This window comes from Coturnix japonica, chromosome 17 (genome assembly GCF_054131305.1).
Source record: "Coturnix japonica strain WE chromosome 17, WE-NBRP24, whole genome shotgun sequence".
Taxonomy (NCBI): Eukaryota; Metazoa; Chordata; class Aves; order Galliformes; family Phasianidae; genus Coturnix; species Coturnix japonica.
The window spans coordinates 1,422,125-1,444,644 of NC_140679.1; the positions used below are offsets into that span (position 1 = coordinate 1,422,125).

The 22,520-nt window shown below is 47.8% G+C and overlaps 2 protein-coding genes across 5 annotated transcripts in view; one reads left to right on the top strand and one right to left on the bottom strand.

Annotated features, from left to right (window-relative positions):
• Nucleotides 1–870: 870 nt before the first annotated feature.
• LOC146757982 (hydroxysteroid dehydrogenase-like protein 2) lies at nt 871–6,795 on the bottom strand. Of its 4 annotated transcripts, none has more exons than XM_085517969.1 (5): nt 6,380–6,795; nt 5,718–5,816; nt 3,846–4,040; nt 2,244–3,362; nt 871–1,686 (listed from the first exon to the last, which is right to left on the bottom strand). In XM_085517969.1, exons 2-4 carry the CDS (start codon nt 5,791–5,793, stop codon nt 3,304–3,306), a joined length of 330 nt encoding a protein of 109 aa, XP_085374095.1. In that variant the 5' UTR covers nt 5,794–5,816; nt 6,380–6,795; the 3' UTR covers nt 871–1,686; nt 2,244–3,303. The 4 variants fall into 4 exon arrangements, 2 of the variants coding, with proteins under 2 accessions (XP_085374095.1, XP_085374096.1); XM_085517970.1 differs by lacking the exon at nt 6,380–6,795 and having other exon boundaries at nt 871–1,181; nt 1,558–1,686; nt 5,718–6,233; XR_014935116.1 differs by lacking the exon at nt 3,846–4,040 and having other exon boundaries at nt 6,380–6,674.
• A 1,756-nt stretch (nt 6,796–8,551) lies between these two features.
• Nucleotides 8,552–22,520, top strand: part of LOC146757983 (serine/threonine-protein kinase 24-like) — a 65,965-nt gene continuing 51,996 nt past the window's right edge. Inside the window, exon 1 of the mRNA XM_085518629.1 lies at nt 8,552–8,674. Within this exon, the coding sequence (XP_085374755.1) occupies nt 8,552–8,674 (123 nt within the window). The remainder of the gene's footprint in view (nt 8,675–22,520) is intronic.

A 22,520-nucleotide genomic window follows, 5' to 3' on the forward strand; every position in this document is an offset into this window, starting at 1 on the left:
ATGATAGCATGAGACTTGTCTCCCGCGGTTACTTCCAACACTCTTCATCTTATCTAGATGAGAACAAGCCACATCTGCTTACATCTCCTTCCAGATGTAACAGCCCTGGCAATCCTAAGGCATACTTCCTGATTGCACTGCTGCAACCAGCATTACACATACAGTATTGCATAATGTAGCCAAGTGTGGGAACAACCACACAGCCACAGGCAAGCTGTCACCTCAAAAGGAAAGTTCCTTCATGTTTTTCATGGCGCTGGGACTGCAGAGTGCATAAGTGAATTCAACATTCTCTGTATTATTACCAGAATTCAACAGGGATGGAACCTTTACAGCACAAATAATTTTGTTTGAGCACAGGCTTTGAAGACTATAAACTATTTGACCATTGCACGAGTTAGAAAATAAATTCTAAGTCTTGAAATATTCTCTACATACTTAGGAGTAAAATGCCCTACATTTTGAGCAGTTCTGTTGGCAACACTGTGAGGTTGCTACCTCTGGCTTTGCACGTGCTCTTGAACCAGGAGGAGGATCTGTGCTCTTGTCCACTTAGAGAGCATTTGTGCTTTTTCTCATGAGTTTCCATTCTTTCCATGCTAAAGAGGGAAGGTGATGTGCCCGTAAACATGTTGTAGTTTAAACCTTCTGGTGCTGCACGCAGGTGCTGTGGGAGGGATTACCTTGTTTGTGGCAGTCTGGGCTGGGGGTGTGTTTGTGTGAAGATCTGCAAGGTGATATTTGCTCCTCCCAGACTTCTTATGGGACATGCACGCATGCAAGCAAATATGTAAAAGAAAACCCACTTCAGGTGTGTTGCATTGCTCCAAAGGAGTGTAAGAAAGGAAAACACCAGTTACATAATAGAAGTATTCTCAAGAAGGAATTGTTTAATCACAAACACCTTTCAGTCTTAATAAAACTAAATTAGATCTTCTCTAACAGATCAGCATTTTATCCACAGTTGTTATACACACAAAAAAAGAGAAAAAAGTAGATTATCGTTTTAAAATGTAGCATTGCTATTATAAAAGAAAGGCTGGATGTTCTGCTGGTACAGCTTCTCCCTCACAGTTTAGCATTAAACTGTGTCAGCATCTTCTCTAGCTTCAATGCTAGTGCCATGTTACCTTTAATCCTTAATTTTCCTGACATGAAGGCCATGGTTGGCTTTAGTTTACCTAAAAAGAAGACACAGAATCATCAGGAAAAGGAAAGGAACTGGAGATTGCGATATCATATAGTAGTTACTTTGCTACCAAGTTCTACTGTAAAAGCATCAGAAAAGAGGTTCAACAGATTGACTGGATGCTTTCTGAAGCTACACTCTGAAAAGTTCAATAGCTACTGAACAAAGCAGTAGATATTTTTATTATAAAATCATGGACTCACAGAGTGACTTACGTTGGAAGGGAATTTAAAGGCCATGCACTTCCAGCTACAGCTCATCCAATTCCAAGACCACAAAGAGAGGTGAGCCTGTCAGCTCATCCATCAGCAAGATGTTTCCTGCCACCAGCAGCTGCCTCAGTTCTGCCAAACCCGTTTGTTACTCACCAGTGAACATCTTCACAAAGTCGCCACTCGACATGCTCATCACAACATCAGCTGCTGCAGGAGGCTTCCCAGACCCAGCACTCCCACTGCTGGTTTTCAGGTCAAGGTACCAAGTGCCTCCTTCATCACCTGAGTGGAACAGGGAGAACCTGTGGCAGCACCACAAGGACTGATGTGCCCTGCCCTTTGCTACCCCCGCCTGCTTTTCTCTCCCATCTTCGTGCTAGACGTGCTGGAGGTGCTGTGCCAGAAGCTGCCCCGCGCTCTCTGTGCAGACAAGGTCAGCCCCAGCAGATGCCCCACAGTGCCACAGTGTCAGGGGACAAGGCAGTGGCTGCTGGTGGAGCTGGAGGCAGCAGGGGTTTGGAACAGAACTACCATGCTGACCCTGTGCAGCACGGCCAGCAGGGTGACACAGCAGAAATGAAACACCAGGAAAACACACCACAGTCCCCAAAAGAGCAGCACATGCTGCTGATGCAGAAAGCATCTCCCTGTGACAACAGCAGCAGGATAAATCCCACATGTGCTGAAGTTGGCTCTGAAAGGCAGCATCTTATAGAGCACACCCAAAGATGTCCCTGTTCCTAGACCAGTTATAAAAGACAAGTATTTACATGTGAAAATACAGACTGACTCTTGCTAGAAAAGTGAGCATTTGAGAATTTTACAAGTGATGGTCTTACCTGACAATTCAAACTGAAAGACGCCCTGCGTGGATTTCACTATTTCTTTATTGAGTTCTCCCTGAATAACTCTGAATGTTTCTGCAACAGGCCCCGCTGAAGCTGATTCTTTATTAAGCTTGGCTCCACCTGATGCCTGTGAAGCACCTAAAAGAAATAGATGGATTCTCTGTAAAATGCTGGAACGCTCTATCTCACTTATCTTTCTAAGAATATATATGTTTTCAGCAGTTCTTCTGCAAAAGCTTCTAAGGTGTGAATCAATTCACTACTTTAATCAGCAACTTTCTACACTGCAGTGAATGTGCTCATTTAACATTAAGAAAGAGCATTTGCAATTTATAAGGCATGTAATGCTTAGCAGCCCCTAAAAGCCATGCAGAAGGTCAGTGTATCAGGAAATAATTATTCTACTCAGTGAATTGCTACTGTGTTGGAGATCTGGGCAGTTGGCAGTATCAGTTCCTGGCAGAAAAGTCTAAGTGCGCACTCACAAATAGTATTTTCAAGGGAACTGGGCTCTTTTCAAACTTAGCCTCTTTCTTTCCTATATTTGTTTTGGCACTCCTATAAAACATATTCAGTATTCCTATTTGCCCTCCAATAGAAACATCACTATTCTGAAAAAGTGAACCTGATGCTTTTGTAAAAAAACAACTTCTCTATTTCATCTTGTAGACATTCACATCATGTACGACTGTGAGAACTTCATGTAGGAATAGAAGCTTCTCAAGTTCTCACACTGCAAGAAAGATGTAACACTCCTGCAAAATATGCTGATTGCTTGTGATTTTTTTACAGCAATATTTACTCATAATCTTCATACCACTTAACTCTGGTGGTAAAAAGCAAAAAGGTTGTTCAAAACAAGGTGCTGATTATGAACTGTGAAAGTTGCAGACACTAAAGTCACTTCCATAAATCAAACAGCCCAAATACAAGAGATTTTGCCACATAGCTTGAATGTAGTCCAAAAGTAACTTGAAATAGAGGAGGCATTCATTATCATCACAAATAATCGACATGTACATGCAGAGGTTGCCCTTCCACGGCCTTCTGATTATGTGGCTGTCATGTCAGTTTCAGCATCCAAGAAGAAGCCAGGCATCAGGGGGTGACCTAAAGGGGAGTTGAACAATAACAGTAAGCCCAAGTAAGGGTGAACAGCACAAACAGGAATCCATTCTGAAGGCAACAGCACCTCAATTTACCAGTAAATGAACTACAGGTTGAAAGAAGACGAGGTGACATGTTTAGGTTCTGGTACATTTAAAATCAGACCCAGAAGCCTCTTACAAATTCAGTCAGAAACATCTGAAGATGAAGAAACACTATCTCACTATTTGGTAAATAGTAATACATGCGCTTGTGGTGCAGGTCTATTTTCTTTTTGCTAATGGGTTTAAAAAAAATATATATATATATATTTATATAGGCATTGATTATTAGAGCCTCAGTGGACTATTATGTGCTTTCCCAGAATCCACATTCTCAAACGTGAGGCAAAGCATCTTTTGACTGAGTCAAAGGAATATATCCATATTCCCCATATGGCCTTCCTTCTTTCCTTCGCAAACTTCTCATTTTAAAGATCTCTTTTACCTGGTGCAATTGCATAGACATCAAAATCCTTAACGCCTTCTTCTCTCAGTAGAACTTCATCAATAATGAAGTTTCCAGTGAAAGTTTTCGGCTTTGTTAAAATGCAATATGCAGCATCTGCAATTATGTCAGTTTTTCTGCACTGCTTCTCTATTCCGGATCCTCCCAGCATATCCATAGCAGCTGTATGTATGGCTGGAAAATTCAGAGGACAGGAAATTACAAGTTTAACACTAATGACATCACATACTCATCTCTTTGGCAAATGCATAAACTTTATTCTCCTCTCACATGAAAGTAAATCATGAGAAGACTAAACTGTGAAATACCATCAACCAGCGAAGAATGGTCAACCAGCAAACAATCCTCAAAGTGTAAAGATTCCCTTACTTGAAAAGTATTAAAGGAACCAAAAGAGGAATAAAGGGAAGAACTCCTTGTAATATTCATATTATTCAATGCTTCTATCAATACTTTCCACACAAAGACTTCCTCTGGCTTTATTCAGGACATGAACAACTAACAGGACAACTATCTTTCTCAAAGTGAATGTGCATCAGCAATTAACATTTTCTGCAGCCATTACCATACTGAAAATCTCAATTTTAGCCCCACAATAACTTGTGAGATAACAAAGTGACTCTAAGTTAAAGATGAGAAACCCAATAGCACAAACTCAAACTTTTCCTGGCTTATGCTCCTCTACTTTCACATTACAGCCAATTATTATTGTTCTAAATATAGCAAAACTATGGGCAAAGACTGATATGAAAAACCATCTACTGTCCTGCAATCTGCACATCCTTCCATCTATTTCATACAAAGTGCTGCTGGTTTTCCATTAATTCATACATACAGCATCTTCCACTTTGACCCTGCAGTACCTCTACTACTCATTCACACTCTTACAGCCTTTTGGCAGGCTACCTCTTTCACTGTTAGTTAAATCGAGAGCTCGTAACATCTCACTATCAGCATATTTTCTTGTTTCAAGGAGCTGGATGAACCAATAGAACCATACTAGCACAGTGTTAATCTCCAGCATTGAAGCTGATCACATATATATGATGTTCTTTAAATTAAAAACTTTGTAATTGTAATGTAGATACTACAGAAGTCACCTCTCTCACTCTCTAAAGTAGTTAACTTTTGTTTTGGCAGATAAACCTTTCAAAACAACATTTTTCTTCCTAGACTGAACATTACAAACTTTTATACTTCAGAACATGAACAGTTTTCATCAAGGAAACACTGATACATACAAATTTTGAAAGCTCACTTGCTGCTTCTAATGCTTTCAAGACACTGGTCTCTTTGTTCAGCAGCTACCAAACCTTCAACAGCAGCCCTGGTCCTCACTGACCCATGGACAATAAACTGGAGCTAGTATAAGATGGGCACACCAAGTTATTTTTCTGCTATGCGGCCCTTCAGTGTGCTGTGACTTGCAAGAAGTGTTGGATGGTTGTGTGAAGAAGCAATTGATTTCCCACTCAGCCAAAACTTTTTTTTTTTTTTTACATCTACAGAAGTACATATCTTGTCAGCTTCATCTATTTCCCGGCAATCTAACTAGCTGGGGATTCTAAATATTGACATAAATGTCCAATACTACTCAGGGATGGTGTGCAAACCAAAGTTTGAGTCATGTTGAAAGGAGCAGTGACAAGACAGGAGAAAAAGCAGAATGTGCTCAGGCTGAAGGCAAGTTTAAGTGAAAACAGGAAGGCAACAGTGAGAACTAGGAAAGAAAGCCAATACCCACACAACATCTTTGATCACAAAAAAATACACAGAAGTGCTCGGTGTTCTGAATCAGTCCTAAATAAGACCACCTGTATAGGACAAAACACAACAATTCAAAATAATCACCTGTTTTAGGCCATAAAGCATTGACAGCAACTTCTCCTTTAAATTCTTCTGCCATTCCCAAGACACACATGGACATGCCATATTTACAAATTGTGTAGGCTACAAAAAGCACACAAAAATCCCATATTTAGTAGGATACATATTTAGTCTACACATAGAATTTTACTTTTGAAGGATGTAAGTCACGGAAAAATCAACTTTCTGGGGTCAAAGCATCATCTTCCTAGAGTACAGAAACTCTCCCAGCTCCTACCACCCCCTTCAGATACAAACTGACCCCTTTACATGAGTATTGAATTGGGGAGGGAAAAAAAAAAGGAAAAAAGCACGTTGTAAATCCTTTTTGTATACTCTGAGAAGGGGATGTTGCAGAGAAGGAACATGGACTTGCAAGAGGAGTTTAACCATGTTCCAAGTGTTGAAGTTTAAAAGATAATCCACAGGTTTAAGATGAGCAACATATGTTCTAGCCCAAAGACGCAATTGGGGCCTCCTTCACTCCTCAAAGATAATTTCTATTTAAAAAGACAGCAATGAGCTTTATCGCTATCAAATCAAATGTGGAAGCATAGAGAAAAAAAGATTTTGTCTTCCTATCTCTATTGGGAATAGAAAACATGGTGTAGTATTAAGAAATCCTATGAAAAACTCTTAACTCTTACCTGCAGAACCTTCTTGGAAATATAAGCCTTTCACCACCACTGAAGACTTTTTGTACAATAATCCAAGGCTGCCCACAACAGAACTGCTGCATTCTCCAAAAGCAGAAAAGGAGTGACTTCTAAAAACAACAAAACCAACCAATTCTAACGTTTTGATACTCAGTGCAGCTCTCTGTAATTTAATTCTTTTGGCCCTCTGAACACAGAGGACCAGTAGCTCAACACGCTGTAAAGGCAAAGTCCAGGATCACAATCCCAATGCAGGGTGCCAAAGACAAGAGCCAAAAATCAGATTTTCAAAAATGACCATGATTTTCCTTAAGGCTTTCACAGTAAAACTCAGTTTGCAAGTAACTGCATTTAACCCAATAAATCCCCACAAGTCTGTCCAACCAACCAGCAGCTGACACAGCTGTGCAAACGACTTGTGACTGAGCCCCTGTGTACAAAGGTGTCACACAGAGTGAAAGCACCAGTGAGATAAAAAGGAACTGGGAATATTGCATGAGCATATCAGCACAGTGTGAGGAGAACCAAAGTTCACCTGCAGCTGAGACTTGCAAGGGAAGCCAGTGGCAACTTGTTTATCTGCTATAATGTGGGTAGGAAGAGCATGAACAAGGGAAAGGCTGAGTGGCATGGGTGATTCAGTGAGAGCAGACACTGGTAGTGCCTTGCTTAGGAACATGGTTTACCAGGACATGAGAAACTAGCCATAGATGAGAGGTAATCTTAGAACTTGGAAGGTTGGAAAAGACAATATAGTCCAACCTTCAACCCATCCCCACTATGGCCACTAAACCATGTCCTTCAGTGCCACATCTAAACCCTTCCTGAACATCACCAGGGATGGTGACTTCACCACTTCCCTGGGCAGCATGTTCCAATGCATCATCAATCTCAGTAGGTAAAATCAAGCCTGGTGAACCTGATTGACTTCTGTGATAGAATGAAAGGACTTGAGGCCAAAGTGATAACAGCTGACACCATTCACATTAGCAAGGCTTTCATTACCATCTCTCAAAATACTTTTGTATCCAAGTAAGTACATAATAGTCTGGATGGTTGAACAGCCTAAGGGGTAAGAGAAATGTTAACTGGACAGGTTCAGGGAGTTAGAATCATGCAGGTGGGCTCCTTTTGCAGCAGGCACGGCCGCAACCAGGGCAGCCCACAGGCTGCACCGTGGGCGCTTTCTGCACTCGTACAGGATCTCATGAGGACTGCTTGCAACACACGGCAACGAATAAGGTCAACGTATGTCCCCGTTCATTAGCAGCGCAGAAATAACGCCGCAGCAGTCACTCAGTTCAGATTCCACAGCACACCCACATACCCATATGTCCACAGGAGATATAGGAAACCCCATAGGGTGACTCAGGCGGCCCCTTGGTTTGCCATGACGAGCTGCAGGGCATCGTGTCGTGGGGGATGCCTATGGGCTCCCCTATATCCTCTATGGGGCTCCCTATATCCCCTATGGCGTTCCCTATATCCCCTATAGGGCCTTTTATCCCTATGGGGCTCCCTATATCTCCTATGGGCTCCCTATACCCCCTATGGGGCTCCCTATACCCCCTATAGGGCTTCCTATATCCCCAATGGGGCTCCCTATATCCCCTATGGGGCCTTTAATCCCTATGGGGCTCCCTATATCCCCTATGGGGTTCCTATATCCCCTATGGGGGTCCCTATATCTCCTATGGGGTCCCTATATCTCCTATGGGCTCCCTATATCCCCTATAGGGCCTTTTATCCCTATGGGGTCCCTATATCTCCCTATAGTAGGGTCCGACCCAGCCGCTCCGGGGCCACCGTGCCCGGCCGCGGCCTCCACCCCGCGTCCCATCGCCCTCAAGGAGCTGCGGAGCACGCGTCTGTCCCTCCGCCCGGCCCCGGCCCCGGCCCCGGCCCCGGCCCCGGCCCCGGCCCCAGCTCTGCCCCGGCAGCTCCTGTGGCTCGGAGCTCGCGGCCCCGCCGAAGGAAGGAGGAAAGCCCAGGTCGCCTTACCCAGCGTTGGGCAGCATGGCGGCACGGCCATGGGGCGGCTGTCGGCTCGGCACGGGACGCGCTCCCCGCTCACACCGTCCTCCGCGCAGCCGCGGCCCGGGGAGCCGGGCGGAGCCAGGGCCGAGCGGGGCGGGATGAGGGGCGGGTGATGGAAGTATCGGGATGAGTTCCCTGCGGGAGTACACCTCGTTCAACCAAGCCAAAGCCTTGCACGTTTTCACTGACAAAATTAAAATCGCACCTGAGATCTCGCCCTCAAGGAAAGGAGTGAATGACCAAACTGAAGTGAGAACTGAAACGATTTATTATTGAAACAACCTGTCCTTATAACTATCGGTCTATCCACTACCACCTCGGGCCACTATGCGGGCGCCGACATGACCCCACTGCAGGGCGCTCACTCGTCATCTTCATCACTGTCATCTCCATCGGTGCGCAGCCAGCAGCCTGCCTCTACCCAGACAGAGCTGGTGAAAGGTGGGCGCTGCGGGTCCTCCCAAGGCTCCCACTCCTCTGGCATCACCGTGACTTCATGCTGTATGTTCACCGTGAGCGATAAGGAGTGGAAAAGCAGGCCGGCCTCAGGAGCACGCTGCTCTTGCTCTCTTGGGCGCCAGGGAAGTTCCTGCAGCGCTGGGTTGCGTGGCAAGCTGTCTCCCATGTAAGATGAAGCGGTGAACGACAAGGAAGTAGAAATGTCTCCAGGGCTCCAGCCGCTGTTTGGTGGCAGCAGGGGCGGGTCCAGAGGCTGGTTCATTCCCCAAGCTGCTGCAGCACGCATTGGCCGGCTGTGAGAGGCTCGAGCTCGGCGTCGGCTGCGGTTTCTCCTTCGGCGCTTGGGAGGCCGGGGTCCCCTGGCTGCAGCCGCCTGGGTGCCGGCTGCCGGACCCGCTGCCTGCAGGCAGCCCCTGCGGGAGCAGGAGCAGCAGCAGCAGCAGGAGCAGCAGCAGGGGCCCGTCTCGGCTCTCCTTCTCCGGGCAGATCTCGGCCTGCGCTGCTCGAGGAGCCGAGAGCTCTCTCCTCCGAAGTCTGGGTTCCAGTTGACGAGAGGCTGCAAAAGGCAAAGGAGAAGAGTCAGTTGTTATCACCTTGCGCTTGAAAGACAGCAAGGTACAGGAGATTTTCAATTGCTAAAGACGGACATGGGAGTGAGCAGCATCACGAGCCGATCCTTGACCACCTCTTGCAGGGTGGGAGCGTCTTTGCTCAGTCCAATTGAAGTTTGTCCTTGCAGACATTTCTGCGACAAAGCGGTTTTCGCTGTGCCACTCGGCAAGTGAAATCCTTCTGAACACCCTGGGGGTTCTGATGGGGTGTCATTGTGATGGCACGTGTTTGTGATGGGGGCTTCGGCCACTCCCAACATGGAGTCACAATGATCACCCCAAGGTGATGCCCAGCCCTTTTCACCAGAGCTGTGCTCTGTCCTTTCATCCCCATCTTGTCTCAATGCAGTGCTGCTTATAAATCAGATTATAAATCAGATATAATTCCATGGGCTTTTCTGAACTCTCATGATCTGCAAACAAGAAGAGAGCAAGAGTTTCTACTGCTTTGTCCAGTATTTAATGAAATGTTCATCTCTGATCTGTGGTTTCATCTCAGTTTAAAGCTGGTTCTTTTTTTGCCTGTTTAAATGTACAAAGTATTTGTTGAGCGAGGGTCAAATCGCAGCTTTTACAATGTTGAGTTCTGGCCATGTTTTGGATCTGTGATATCCACATTTACTGCCATTCAAATCATTCCTCAGTTCCCTTCAGCAAAACTTTGGAACAGAGCAATTAAACATGAGGCAAAGTGACAAAAAGCAAAACATAAAACACATACATAAAAATGTTATTCAACAAGTAAAGTAACTGTTATGGGTTAGCCCTCAGCTGTACCTTCAGAAATGGCCTGGAAAAGCACATTCTTTTTCAGTCAGTCAGCCTCCTTGATGATGATTCTCTTTCTTCTTATTTAGAGACTTAAAGCCATCCCTGTCTTTCCTCACATGGCTTCCTAACATTGCATCTGTGTTAGGAAAGCTGGGATTTAAATGTGATGCAGTATTTGAAATGAGGCTGGAAAAGGTGCTGCCTTCAAACCTTGGGAGGAAAGCATTACTAACAGAATATTGGCCTCTCATACCACGCATCTACAAAATGCCCGTCCTCATTTTGACTTGACATGGTGTAAGCATGAATAAGATGTGGATCTCGAAGAGAAGACGTAACTAAATCCTGCTGCAATGCCCAGCAAGGAGAACATTTTTTCTGTAATGACTGTGTATAATGACTCAAAGAGAAGACATATAACAGTATTTCTTTATGTTTTGTGGATGATACTTCTTTTGGTTTTCACCTTTTCTGCAGATAGCAAACTGCCCTCTTACTGTGAGATGTATGCCACCTAACTGAACGTGATTTTGCTGGAGATGCATCCAGAGCAGAACAAAGCTGTCTCTGGCTGCCCCCTGTGTTTTTCCCTCTCCATTAAAGCAGTAGTTCATCCTGTGGGATGAAAGCTTACTGTGCTGCCCTGGGGGATAGTGATTGTGAATGGCAACTGTGTCAGGGCTGTGTCTGGCTGCTTGTGTGGTTGTACACATGTTTAGAGGGGAGAGAGGACAGGACTGTCATATCCATATATAAGCCATTATGGATTCGAGCCCAATGGAACAAGAAATTCAGTAGCAATAGACAAGGAAAAACAGAAAGATGGAATCTTTGTTTTCTGATGATGTGTTTATGCTATACTACTTATCCAGGGATGAGCATGTGTCCTAGAGGCAGCATCATGGGAACATAGACAGGTATCCCACCACCTTCCACTCAGGTCCTCAGTGCTGTGCTGTGGGATATTGTGGGAGCTGATGGTGCTGACTATGAGGTGTACTTGATCCTTGCATTACAAACTTTCATGTGGTGCCATTCTTGGACTTTATGCTCTAAACAGACAAGGCTGAACAATGTGCCAGTCTGCTCTGCACTGTGAGGACAAACCCCACAGTGGGTGCTAAAATTCTTCTGGACATTTGCATTCCACGGGATTTTTACATGAGTGTAGAAATGCTCTGCTTATAAATCTGTTCCTCAGGTCACAGCTTTTGTAAAAAAGAAGTGACTAAACAAACTTGTTGCCCTGTTATCAGAAACTGAAGAAAAACTTCAGATTCTTTTAGTGGCCGTTCCAGTTAATAAGAAAACCAGCTCTAAGGCCTGTGTAAAATACAGGCGCTATCTGCATGGTGCTGAAGGTAATGAACGACGCTGATCGCTAACTGTACCAAGAAGAAAAGGTAAGCTCAGCCTTCAGGTCCCCACGGGCTCTGTTTCGATGACCTCTTTCATTTCATCAGCTCCACTGGCACGTTTTTTTCCCAGCCTGAGTAGGGAAAAATCCAGCTATGTGTGTGTGCCAGCAGAGGGAGCGCTCAGCACACGAGATTGAATCACGGAATATCCCGATTTGGAAGGGGCTCTCAAGGATCATAGACCCACAGAATAGTTGGGTTGGAAGGGACCTCAGGGCCCACCCAACCCCTGCCATGGGAGCGCTGCTACCCAGCAGGTCAGGTTAGAACAGGGCCATCCAACCTGGCTGACCCCTTTACTTTAACCCTTTGAGGCTGATCTGTCAGCCCATGGTTCACCCATATTTTGCCTGGATTTTATTTATTGTGGTGGTGGCCCAAATGTGGTTTGACTCCCCACCCCCAGTTTCTTTTAAGGCTAGGGCCCCTACTTGTTCTTAGGCTTGTGGCTGGATTCTCTGACACACACTGAGAGAGCTTTACATGCATTTACTACATATTTCCTACATTTAAAGTCAATGATTGACGGGATTAACAGACTACAAGCTGTGAAAGCTGAAAGGAATGAGGGTTTATTTAAAGCAATCAGTAGATAAAGCTTATCTTTGTTATAGGTAACATTCCTTTTTCATCAGTAACTCAGTGGTGCAAATGTAAGCTGAAAAGTAGAGAAACAAAATCTGTCCCTCTCAAAGAACTAGCATAGATTTCTCACAACTTATAAGCCAATATGATAAACTGAAAAGGCTGGATTTTTTATTTCTCTACTCATTGGTGTTTCTGCACATCTCATTATTTAAAGGGACTCTTCCTTGCTCAAGTATGATGGTCTTCTGAGTTCCCAACCTGAAGTCATGGCTGTGTGGTACCCTCCTGCACCAGCTCTGCTTTGGGGTCTGGCAGTTCCTTCTGTCACTGCCTCCTGCCATTCCCACCTGGAGATTATGCTAAAGAATGGAGAGGGAACTTTGCAAATGAGTGAGGACAGTAGCACAGCACCTCCTGAGAAAGGCTTACTTCCACAGACTTTTATTGGTGGGCTGCACACATCAGCTTGATGTTACCTTAGGGAAATGAGAAAGTGAAGAGAAGGGACAACTGCACAGTAGACAGCCAAGAAACAAAGCCATGTAGTCCCCAGAGGATTTTCTTCTCCAGTGTCAGCAAGTAGTAAGGATGAGGAAGGTGACAAGAACTCTTCTTGTCAGACTTTTCCCTCTGTTAGCAAGGGAAAATGAGGAAGAAAAGTGTATGCATTTCCTCCATAGCAGAATAAAGCTTAAGCAAGGCAACCTCTGTGCAGGAAAACAAAAACATCTTCTCTTGTATTTCCTTAATGTGAACAGTACCTTCTAGCTTTCCCCCTTACTTTCTCCCACTGATAGGAACCACATGGCATGAGCGCTAGTTTGTGGAACACACCTTTTTCATCAATGGATGAAGTTTTATCAGGGTGGAGGATAACTGCCACATCATTATTTCCAGTTGTAATCTTTGTCCTAAGGGTGTGTTAGCATGTGTGGGATATGGTACTGGGAGACTACAGAGCACAAAGTTCTGGATCTTTTTTCCCTATAAATATGAACTGTACTCCATAAAAACGCTTTGTCCAGAAGGTTGTTGTCAGCTATTTCTTCATAAGCTGAGAGCTTGCTTTTTTATTATTATTAATTTTTGTTTTTATTTATTTATTTATTTATTGGGAGGGGGGAGGGGGAAAGAAAGCATTAATGTGATATGGGGGAATGCAGAGATTCAGACTTTGGAGTAAAAGGAGAATACTGAAGGCCACATCTATTCACCAAAAACCACATCTCTCAGAACTCCAAGTTTACCAGGCCCAAAATGGAGGGAATAAAAGATTAATGCTGTTGCCTCATTCAAAACTGGGAAGAGACAAGCCCAGATGGCTCGTTTTCTTATTTTCTTTGCCTGAGGAATAAGTGTTACACTGCTGTTGGCTGTTAAACACATCCTAACTAAGCAATGTCCTATGTTTGTGTTTATCATTTTGATTGCTGTCATTTTCCTTTCTTTGTAGAAAGGGAGAGACCCAAACAGAGTGAGGTTTTCTCCATAGGAAATGAACCCTGCTCCAAGAATTCTGCAGCCTGAACAGATGCGACGCACAAGACAAGTTTGTCAGCCTATTACAAATGGGCAGTTGCCTGAAGGACTGCAAATGGCCCTGGGATTTCTGTGACAGAACTGAAAATCAGCCCCTCAGCAGCCCAGCTTTGTCACCACAGACTTTCAGCCCTTCCCTCTGCCTTTCTGTGGGTGCAGCAACTGGCTAAGCCTGAGCTCTCTAAAGCATCTTATAGAACAGTACATCTGCGCTCACAGGTCAGCAGTAGGAGGGCAGAAGTGGAAGGACTGTGGGTCTGCCATAGCATCTGTGCATCACTCATTGATAGCTAATCCAATTCTGAACAGAGGATCTCACACTTAGCAACGCAAGAGGGCTAAGAGAATGATCCAGTTCCACATTCTTAGTGTTGTGAAGCACACTAGGGAATAACTTGGGGAGACAGCCTGGAGACCCAAGTGTCAGGGTTTCTTAAACATAGAAAACAGCCTATTGTACTTATCTGACACATACAAATTACACATTGCACATTCTTACTAACGTCAGCCAAATATCCATTCTGTAATTAGCATATATTCACACTGCCAGATCCCCTGCTTTCTTTCAAGTGGTTTTCTTGTTGAGCTGTTATTACACAGTTTTTAATCATATTCATTGTACAGGCTCTCATTTAATTTACCCTGCATTACCTGTGTATGTCTACCTTGTGACAGCTGACACATACCTGCTGTGACCACAGATATTTCATGTCCCACCAAAACCCAGGGGTCTCTCCCATCATTATTTACCTTCCCAGCACAAAGAGGGAGCTGCCATCAAACTAAGAAGGGAATGATGAACCATACTCCTGCCCTTGTTACCCATTCCTGTAGGGTAATAAAGAAGATGGTTACCCTAAGGAAACTCTGCCATACTCTTCATGTGCAGCTCATCAGGAACTTTTCTGACTCCTATTTCATATTTTCCAGATTAGTATTTTTTGCCTGTAAGACATTCATGTTATTCATCTAAAGCAGAAGTCATTTTCAGTCCTGAAAGGGGCTCGTTCTTCACACTTTAGAACATTTTTCTATGAGCTTTGTCTTCCAGACAAATACTGAAGAAATCAAAAATATTTTCTGTATAGCAGCAGTTTATATTCTGACTTATGGTGCACTGTCAATCTTCTTTGTCCTTCCACAAGAGAAAGCAACTGGAACAGGTTACTTTGTGTGGTAAAAGCGTAAGGAGAGCTGAAAATGAGACTTCTTGGACTTTAAGGAGCCACAAGAAGAGCCTAGAAAGTGAATGACATTCATGTCTCTGAACATTTAGGTGGACACCAGGGGAGCAAAATCCTTCCTACTGTAAGAGACGAGCAAGTCCAAGACCTCCTCATAAGACTGGATATGTCCAAGTCCATGGGGCAGGATGACGTGCTTCCCAGAGTCATGAGGGAGCTGGTTGATACGCTCACCCAGCCATTCTCCACCATATTTGAAAAGTCATGGCTGTCAGAAGAAGGCAGGAGAAGACCCTGGGGTCTGGAAAAGGGAAACATCACTCCCAGTTTTTAGAAAGGCAGGAAGGAAATCACATGGGAAACTACAGGCCAGTGAGCCTTACCTCTGTGCCTGGGAAGATCACAGAATCACAGAATCACAGAATCACCCGGGTTGGAAGGGACCTCAAGGATCATGTAGTTCCAACCCCCCTGCCTGGCAGGGCCACCAAACATACACCTTTACTAGATCAGGTTGCCCAGGGCCCTGTCCAACCTGGCCCTGAACACCTCCAAGGACGGGGCATCCACAACCTCCCTGGGCAGCCTGTTCCAGGGCCTAACCACTCTTCTAGTAAAGAACTTCCCCCTAACATCCAACCTAAATCTTCCCTCTTTTAACTTAAATCAGTTTCCCCTAGTCCTGCTATTATCAGCCCTTTCGAAGAGTTTACTCCCCTCCTGGCAGTAAGTTCCCTTCAGGTACTGAAAGGCTGCAATGAGGTCACCCCGCAACCTTCTCTTCTCCAGGCTGAACAAACCCAACTCCCTCAGCCTGTCCTCATAGGGGAGGTGCTCCAGCCCCCTGATCATCTTCCTGTCCCTCCTCTGGACCCTTTCCAAAATCTCCATATCTTTCTTGTACTGAGGGCTCCACACCTGGACACAGTACTCCAGATGGGGCCTCACAAGAGCAGAGTAGAGAGGGACGATCACCTCCCTATCCCTGCTGACCACCCCTCTCCTGATGGAGCCCAGGATCCCATTTGCTTTCTGAGCTGCCAGAGCGCACTGCTGGCTCATGTTGAGTTTCTCATCCATCAGGACCCCCAGGTCTTTCTCTGCCGAGCTGCTCTCAAGGACAACTCCTCCCAGCCTGTACAGGTGCCTGGGGTTCTTCCAACCTAAGTGCAAAACCTTGCACTTTGCCGTGTTGAACCTCATTAGGTTCACCCGAGCCCAGCTTTCCAGCCTGTCAAGATCATGGAGCTGTTCCTCATGGAAGAAATGTGGAGAACGATTTGGAGGTTCTGGTGGACAAAAAGATGGACATGAACCAGCAGTGTGTGCTTGCAGTCTGGAAGACCAACTGTATCCACAGAGAAGTGGCAGCATGGAGAAGTAGGCTCTTGCTCCCCTCCACTCTGCCTTCATGAGTCCCCATCTGCAGTACTGTGTCCAGATCTGGAGCCCACAGCACAAGAAAAGTGCAGAGCTTCTGGATTAGCTCCAGAGGAAGGTCAGAATGATAATTAGAGGTCTAGAGCACATCTCCTGTGAATAAAGAGAGGAGAATTAGGCTACATGTTAGGTTAGATACTAGGGGGAAACTTTTTCAGACAGAGGGTGGTGAGGCAATGGCACAGGCTGCCCAGAGAGGCTGTAGATGTGAGTTACCAACAGTGGAGTCTGGGAAGGACAAGAATCTTCCATTAATCGGTGACTGCTGGAAGGCGACAAAAATAGTGCTCTGCATTACAGTAGTTGAATTCCTGTTCCTCCAATTGTCCCACACTGCCTTCTATTTAGGAAACAAGCTCAGGGCACTCCTTGCCTCATTGCTCCTTTTAATTCAGACCTGCTGCTTCCTACAGGACCAGAAAGACGTCTGCTTAAACACTTGCGTAAGCCTGCCCTGCCCCAGTCAGGCAGAGTAGTATTTGCAACGCCAAACCATAGCAACCTTAATGCAGATGGCTGCACCCTCAAGCTTCTCTGCCTGAATCTGGCTTCTTGTGGTCTTGTGTCCTCCATTGCTGTTCCAGCAGGGAAGACGCCCCAGACCCTTGTGGATCCCTTATACTTTCTGTGCCTTGGTTTCTGGCCTGTGTAGGAGGGATGTAGGACAGAGTGTTGAGCAGGAGACAACCAGATGCTGCGGCGATCGACTGGCAGAGAAGGACCAAAGTACTTCAAAGGTGGGTAGATGTGGATCAGATCTATGGGGCAGGAGCTGCTGTGGGGCAGATGTCGGTCTGATCTATGGGGCAGGATCTGTTGTGGGTCAGATCTATGGGGCAGGAGATGCAGTGGGGCACATGTGGATCAGATCTTTGGGGCAGGAGCTGCTCTGGTGCACATGTGAGTCAGATCTATGGGGCAGGAGCTGCTCTGGGGCATATGTGGGTCAGATCTATGGGGCAGGAACTTCTGTGGGGCAGATGTGGGTCTGATCTATGGGGCATGAGCAGCTGTGGGGCAGATGTGGGTCAGATCTATGGGGCATGAGCTGCTGTGGGGCACATGTGGATCAGATCTATGGGGCAGGAGTTGCTGTGGAGCTGATGTGGTTAAGATATATGGGGTAGGAGCTGCTGTAGGGCTGATTGGGGTCAGATCTATTGTGCAGGACCTACTCTGGGGTATATGTGTGTCAGATCTATGGGGCAGGAGCTGCTGTGGGGCAGATGTGGGTCAGATCTATGGGGCCGGAGTTGCTGTGGGGTAGATGTGGGTCAGATCTATGGGGCAGGAAATGCTGTGGGGCTGATTGCGGTAAGATGTATAGGGCAGGAGCTGCTGTGAGGCAGATGTGGGTCAGATCTATTGGGAAGGATCTGCTGTGGGGTAGAGGTGGGACTGATCTATTGGGCAGGAGCTGCTGTGGGGCTGATGAGGGTCAGATCTATGGAGCAGGAGCAGCTGTGGGGCACATGTGGGTCAGGTCTATGGGGCAGGTTCTGCTGTGGGGCTAATTGGGGTATGATCTATTGAGGTAGGAGCTGCTGTGGGTCAGATCTATGGGGCAGGAGCTGCTATGGGGCACATGTGTATCAGATCTATGGGGCAGGAGCTGTTGTGGGGCACATGTGGGTCAGATTGATGGGGCAGGAGCTGCTGTGGGGCTGATGTGGACCAGATCTGTGGGGCAGGAGCTGCTGTGGGGCAGATCTATGGGACAGGAGATGCTCTGGGGCACATGTGGGTCAGATTAATGGGGAGACGCTGCTGTGGGGATGATGTTGCTCAGATCTATGGGGCAGGAGCTGCTCTGGGTCAGATGTGGGTCAGATATATGGGGCAGGAGATGCAGTGGGGCTCATATATGGGGCAGGAGCTACTCTGGGGCACATGTGGGTCAGATCTGTAGGGCAGGAGCTGCTGTGAGGCAGATGTGGGTCTGATCTATAGGGCAGGAGCTGCAGTTGGGCAGATGTGGTTCAGATCTATGGGGCAGGAGCTGCTGTGGGGCTCATGTAGGTCAGATCTATGGGGCAGGAGCTGCTATAGGGCTGATTGGGGTCAGATCTATTGGGCAGAAGGTGCTCTGGGGATGATGTGGTTCAGATCTATGGGGCAGGATCTGCTATGGGGCAGATGTTGGTCATATATATGGGGCAGGAGATGCTGTGTGTCTGATGAGGGTCATATCAATGGGGCAGGAGATGCTGTGGGTTAGATCTTTGGGTCAGGATCAGCTGTAAGGCTGCGGGGGGTCAGATCTATGGGGCAGTAGCTTCTCTGGGGCTGATGTGGGTCAGATCTAAGAGGCAAATCAGCTGTGGGGCAGGCGTGGGTCAGATCTATGGGGCAGGAGCTTCTTTGGGGCTCTTGTGGGTCAGATCTATGGGGCAGGAATTGCTGTGGGGCAGATGTGGGTCTGATCTATGGGGCAGGAGCTGCTGTGGGTCAGATCTATGGGGCAGGAGTTGCTGTGGGGCACATGTGGGTCAGATCTATGGGGCATAACCTGCTGAGGGGTATATGTGGGTCATATCTATTGGGCTGGAGCAGCTGTGGGTCTGATGAGGGTCATATCAATGGGGAAGGAGATGCTGTGGGTTAGATCTATGGGGCAGAAGCTGCTGTTGGTCAGATGTGGTTCAGATCTATGGGGCAGGAGCTGCTGTTGGTCAGATGTGGTTCAGATCTATGGGGCAGGAGCTGCTGTGGGGCTGATGTTGGTCAGATCTATGGGGCAGGAGCTGCTGTGAGGCTGATGAGGGTCACATCTATGGGCCAGGTATTGCTATACATCTGACTCACATATGCCCGAAAGCAGCTTCTGCCCCATAGATCTAACCCACAGCAACAGCTACCCCATTGATATGACCCACATCTGCCCCACAGCAGCTCCTTCCCAATAGATATGAACCACATGTGCCCCACAGCAGCTCCTGCCCCATAGATCTGACCCACAGCTTCTCCTGCCCCATATATCTGCCCCACAGCAGCTCCTGCCCCATAGATCTGACCCACAGCAGCTCCTGCCCCATAGATCAGACTCACATCAGCCCCACAGCAGATTCTACCCAGTAGATCTGACCCACATCTGCCCACAGCATCTCCTGCCCCATAGATCTGACCCTCATCTGCAACACAACAGCTTCTGCCCCATAAATTTGACCCACATAAGCTCCTGACACATAGATCTGACCCAGATCAGCTCCTGCCTTAGAGGTCTGACCCTCATCAGTCCCACAAGAGCTCCTGCCCCATAGATCTGACCTACATCTGCCCCACAGCAGCTCCTGCCCCATAGATCTGACCCACATCTACCCCACAGCAGCTCCTGCCCCATAGATCTTACCCAGATGTGCCCCAGAGCAGAGCCTGTCCCATAGATCTGCCCCACAGCAGCTCCTGCCCCATAGAACAGACCCCCATCAGCCCCACAGCAGCTCCTGCCCCATTGATCTTACCCACATCCGCACCACTGCAGATCCTGCCCAGTAGATCTGAACCATATCAGCCACACAGCAGCTCCTGCCCCATAGATCTGACCCACATGAGCCCCACAGCAGCTACTGCCCCATAAATCTGAACCACATGTGTCCCACAGCAGCTCCTGCCCCATAGTTCTGACCGACAGCAGCTCCTGCTCAATTGATCTAAACCCCATCAGTCCCAGAGCTGCTCCCTCCCCATAGATCTGACCCACATGTGCCACAGAGAAGCTCCTGACAAATAGATCTGACCCACATCAGTCCCACAGAAGCTCCTGCCCCATAGATCTTACACAAATGAGACCAACAGCACCACCTGCCCCATAGATCTGACCCACATCAGCCCCAAAGCAGCTCCTGCCACATTGATCTGACCCACATGTGCCCCAGAGCAGCTTCTGCCCCATAGATCTAACCCACAGCAACAGCTACCCCATTGATATGACCCACATCTGCCCCACAGCAGCTCCTTCCCAATAGATATGAACCACATGTGCCCCACAGCAGCTCCTGCCCCATAGATCTGACCCACAGCTTCTCCTGCCCCATATATCTGACACACAGCAGCTCCTGCCCCATAGATCAGACCCACATCTGCCCCACAGCAGCTCCTGCCCCATAGATCTGACCCACATCAGCCCGACAGCAGCTCCTGCCCCATAGATCTGAGCCTCATCTGCAACACAACAGCTTCTGCCCCATAGATCTGACCCACACCAGCTCCTGACACATAGATCTGACCCAGATCAGCTCCTGCCTTAGAGGTCTGACCCTCATCAGTCCCACAAGAGCTCCTGCCCCATAGATCTGACCTACATCTGCCCCACAGCAGCTCCTGCCCCATAGATCTGACCCACATCTACCCCACAGCAGCTCCTGCCCCATAGATCTTACCCAGATGTGCCCCAGAGCAGAGCCTGTCCCATAGATATGCCCCACAGCAGCTCCTGCCCTATAGAACAGACCCCCATCAGCCCCACAGCAGCTCCTGCCCCATTGATCTTACCCACATGTGCCCCACAGCAGCTCCTGCCCCATAGATCTGACCCACAGCATCTCCAGCCCCATAGATCTGACCCACATCTGCCCCACAGCAGCTACTGCCCCATAGATCTGACCCACATCTGCCCCACAGCAGCTACTGCCCCATAGATCTGACCCACATCTGCACCACAGCAGCTCCTGGTACATCAAGATGACCCATATCTGCCCCACAGCAGCTCCTGCCCCATAGATCTGACCAACATCAGCCCCACAGAAGATCCTGCCTCATAGATCTGACCCACATCAGCCGCACAGCAGCTCCTGCCCCATAAATCTGACCCACATCAGCCCAACAGCAGCTCCTGCCCCATAGATGTGACCCCCCTCAGCCGCACAGCAGCTACTGCCCCATAGATCTGACCCAATTCATCAGCCACACAGCAGCTCCTGCCCCATAGATCTGACCCTCATCTGCCCCTCAGCAGCTCCTGCCCCATAGATCTGACCCACATCTGCCCACAGCAGCTCCTGCCCCATAGAACTGACCCACATCAGCCCCACAGCAACTCCTGCCCCATAGATCAGACCCACATCTGCCCCACAGCAGCTCCTGCCCCATATATCTGACCCACATCTGCCCCATAGCATCTCCTGCCCCATAGATCTGACCCAAATCATCCCCACAGCAGCTCCTGCCCCATATATCTGACCCACATCTGCCCCACAGCAGCTCCTGCCCCATAGATCAGACCCACATCTGCCCCACAGCAGCTACTGCCCATAGATCTGACCTACATCTGCCCCACAGCAGCTCCTGCCCCATATATCTGACCCACATCTACCCCACAGCAGCTCCTGCCCCATAGATCTGACCCACAGCATCTCCAGCCCCATAGATCTGACCCACATCTGCCCCACAGCAGCTACTGCCCCATAGATCTGACCAACATCAGCCCCACAGAAGATCCTGCCTCATAGATCTGACCCACATCAGCCGCACAGCAGCTCCTGCCCCATAAATCTGACCCACATCAGCCCCACAGCAGCTCCTGCCCTATAGATCTAAACTTCCTCAGCCCCACAGCAGCTCCTGCCCCATAGATGTGACCCCCCTCAGCCGCACAGCAGCTACTGCCCCATAGATCTGACCCAAATCATCTGCCCCACAGCAGCTCCTGCCCCATCGATCTGACCCTCATTTGCCCCTCAGCAGCTCCTGCCCCATAGATCTGACCCACATCTGCCCACAGCAGCTCCTGCCCCATAGAACTGACCCACATCAGCCCCACAGCAACTCCTGCCCCATAGATCAGACCCACATCTGCCCCACAGCAGCTCCTGCCGCATATATATGACCCACATCTGCCCCACAGCAGCTCCTGCCCCATAGATCTGACCCAAATCATCCCCACAGCAGCTCCTGCCCCATATATCTGACCCACATCTGCCCCACAGCAGCTCCTGCCCCATAGATCAGACCCACATCTGCCCCACAGCAGCTACTGCCCATAGATCTGACCCACATCTGCCCCACAGCAGCTCCTGCACCATAGATCTGACCCACATCTGCCCCACAGCAGCTCCTGCCCCAAGGTCTGATCCACATGTGCCCCACA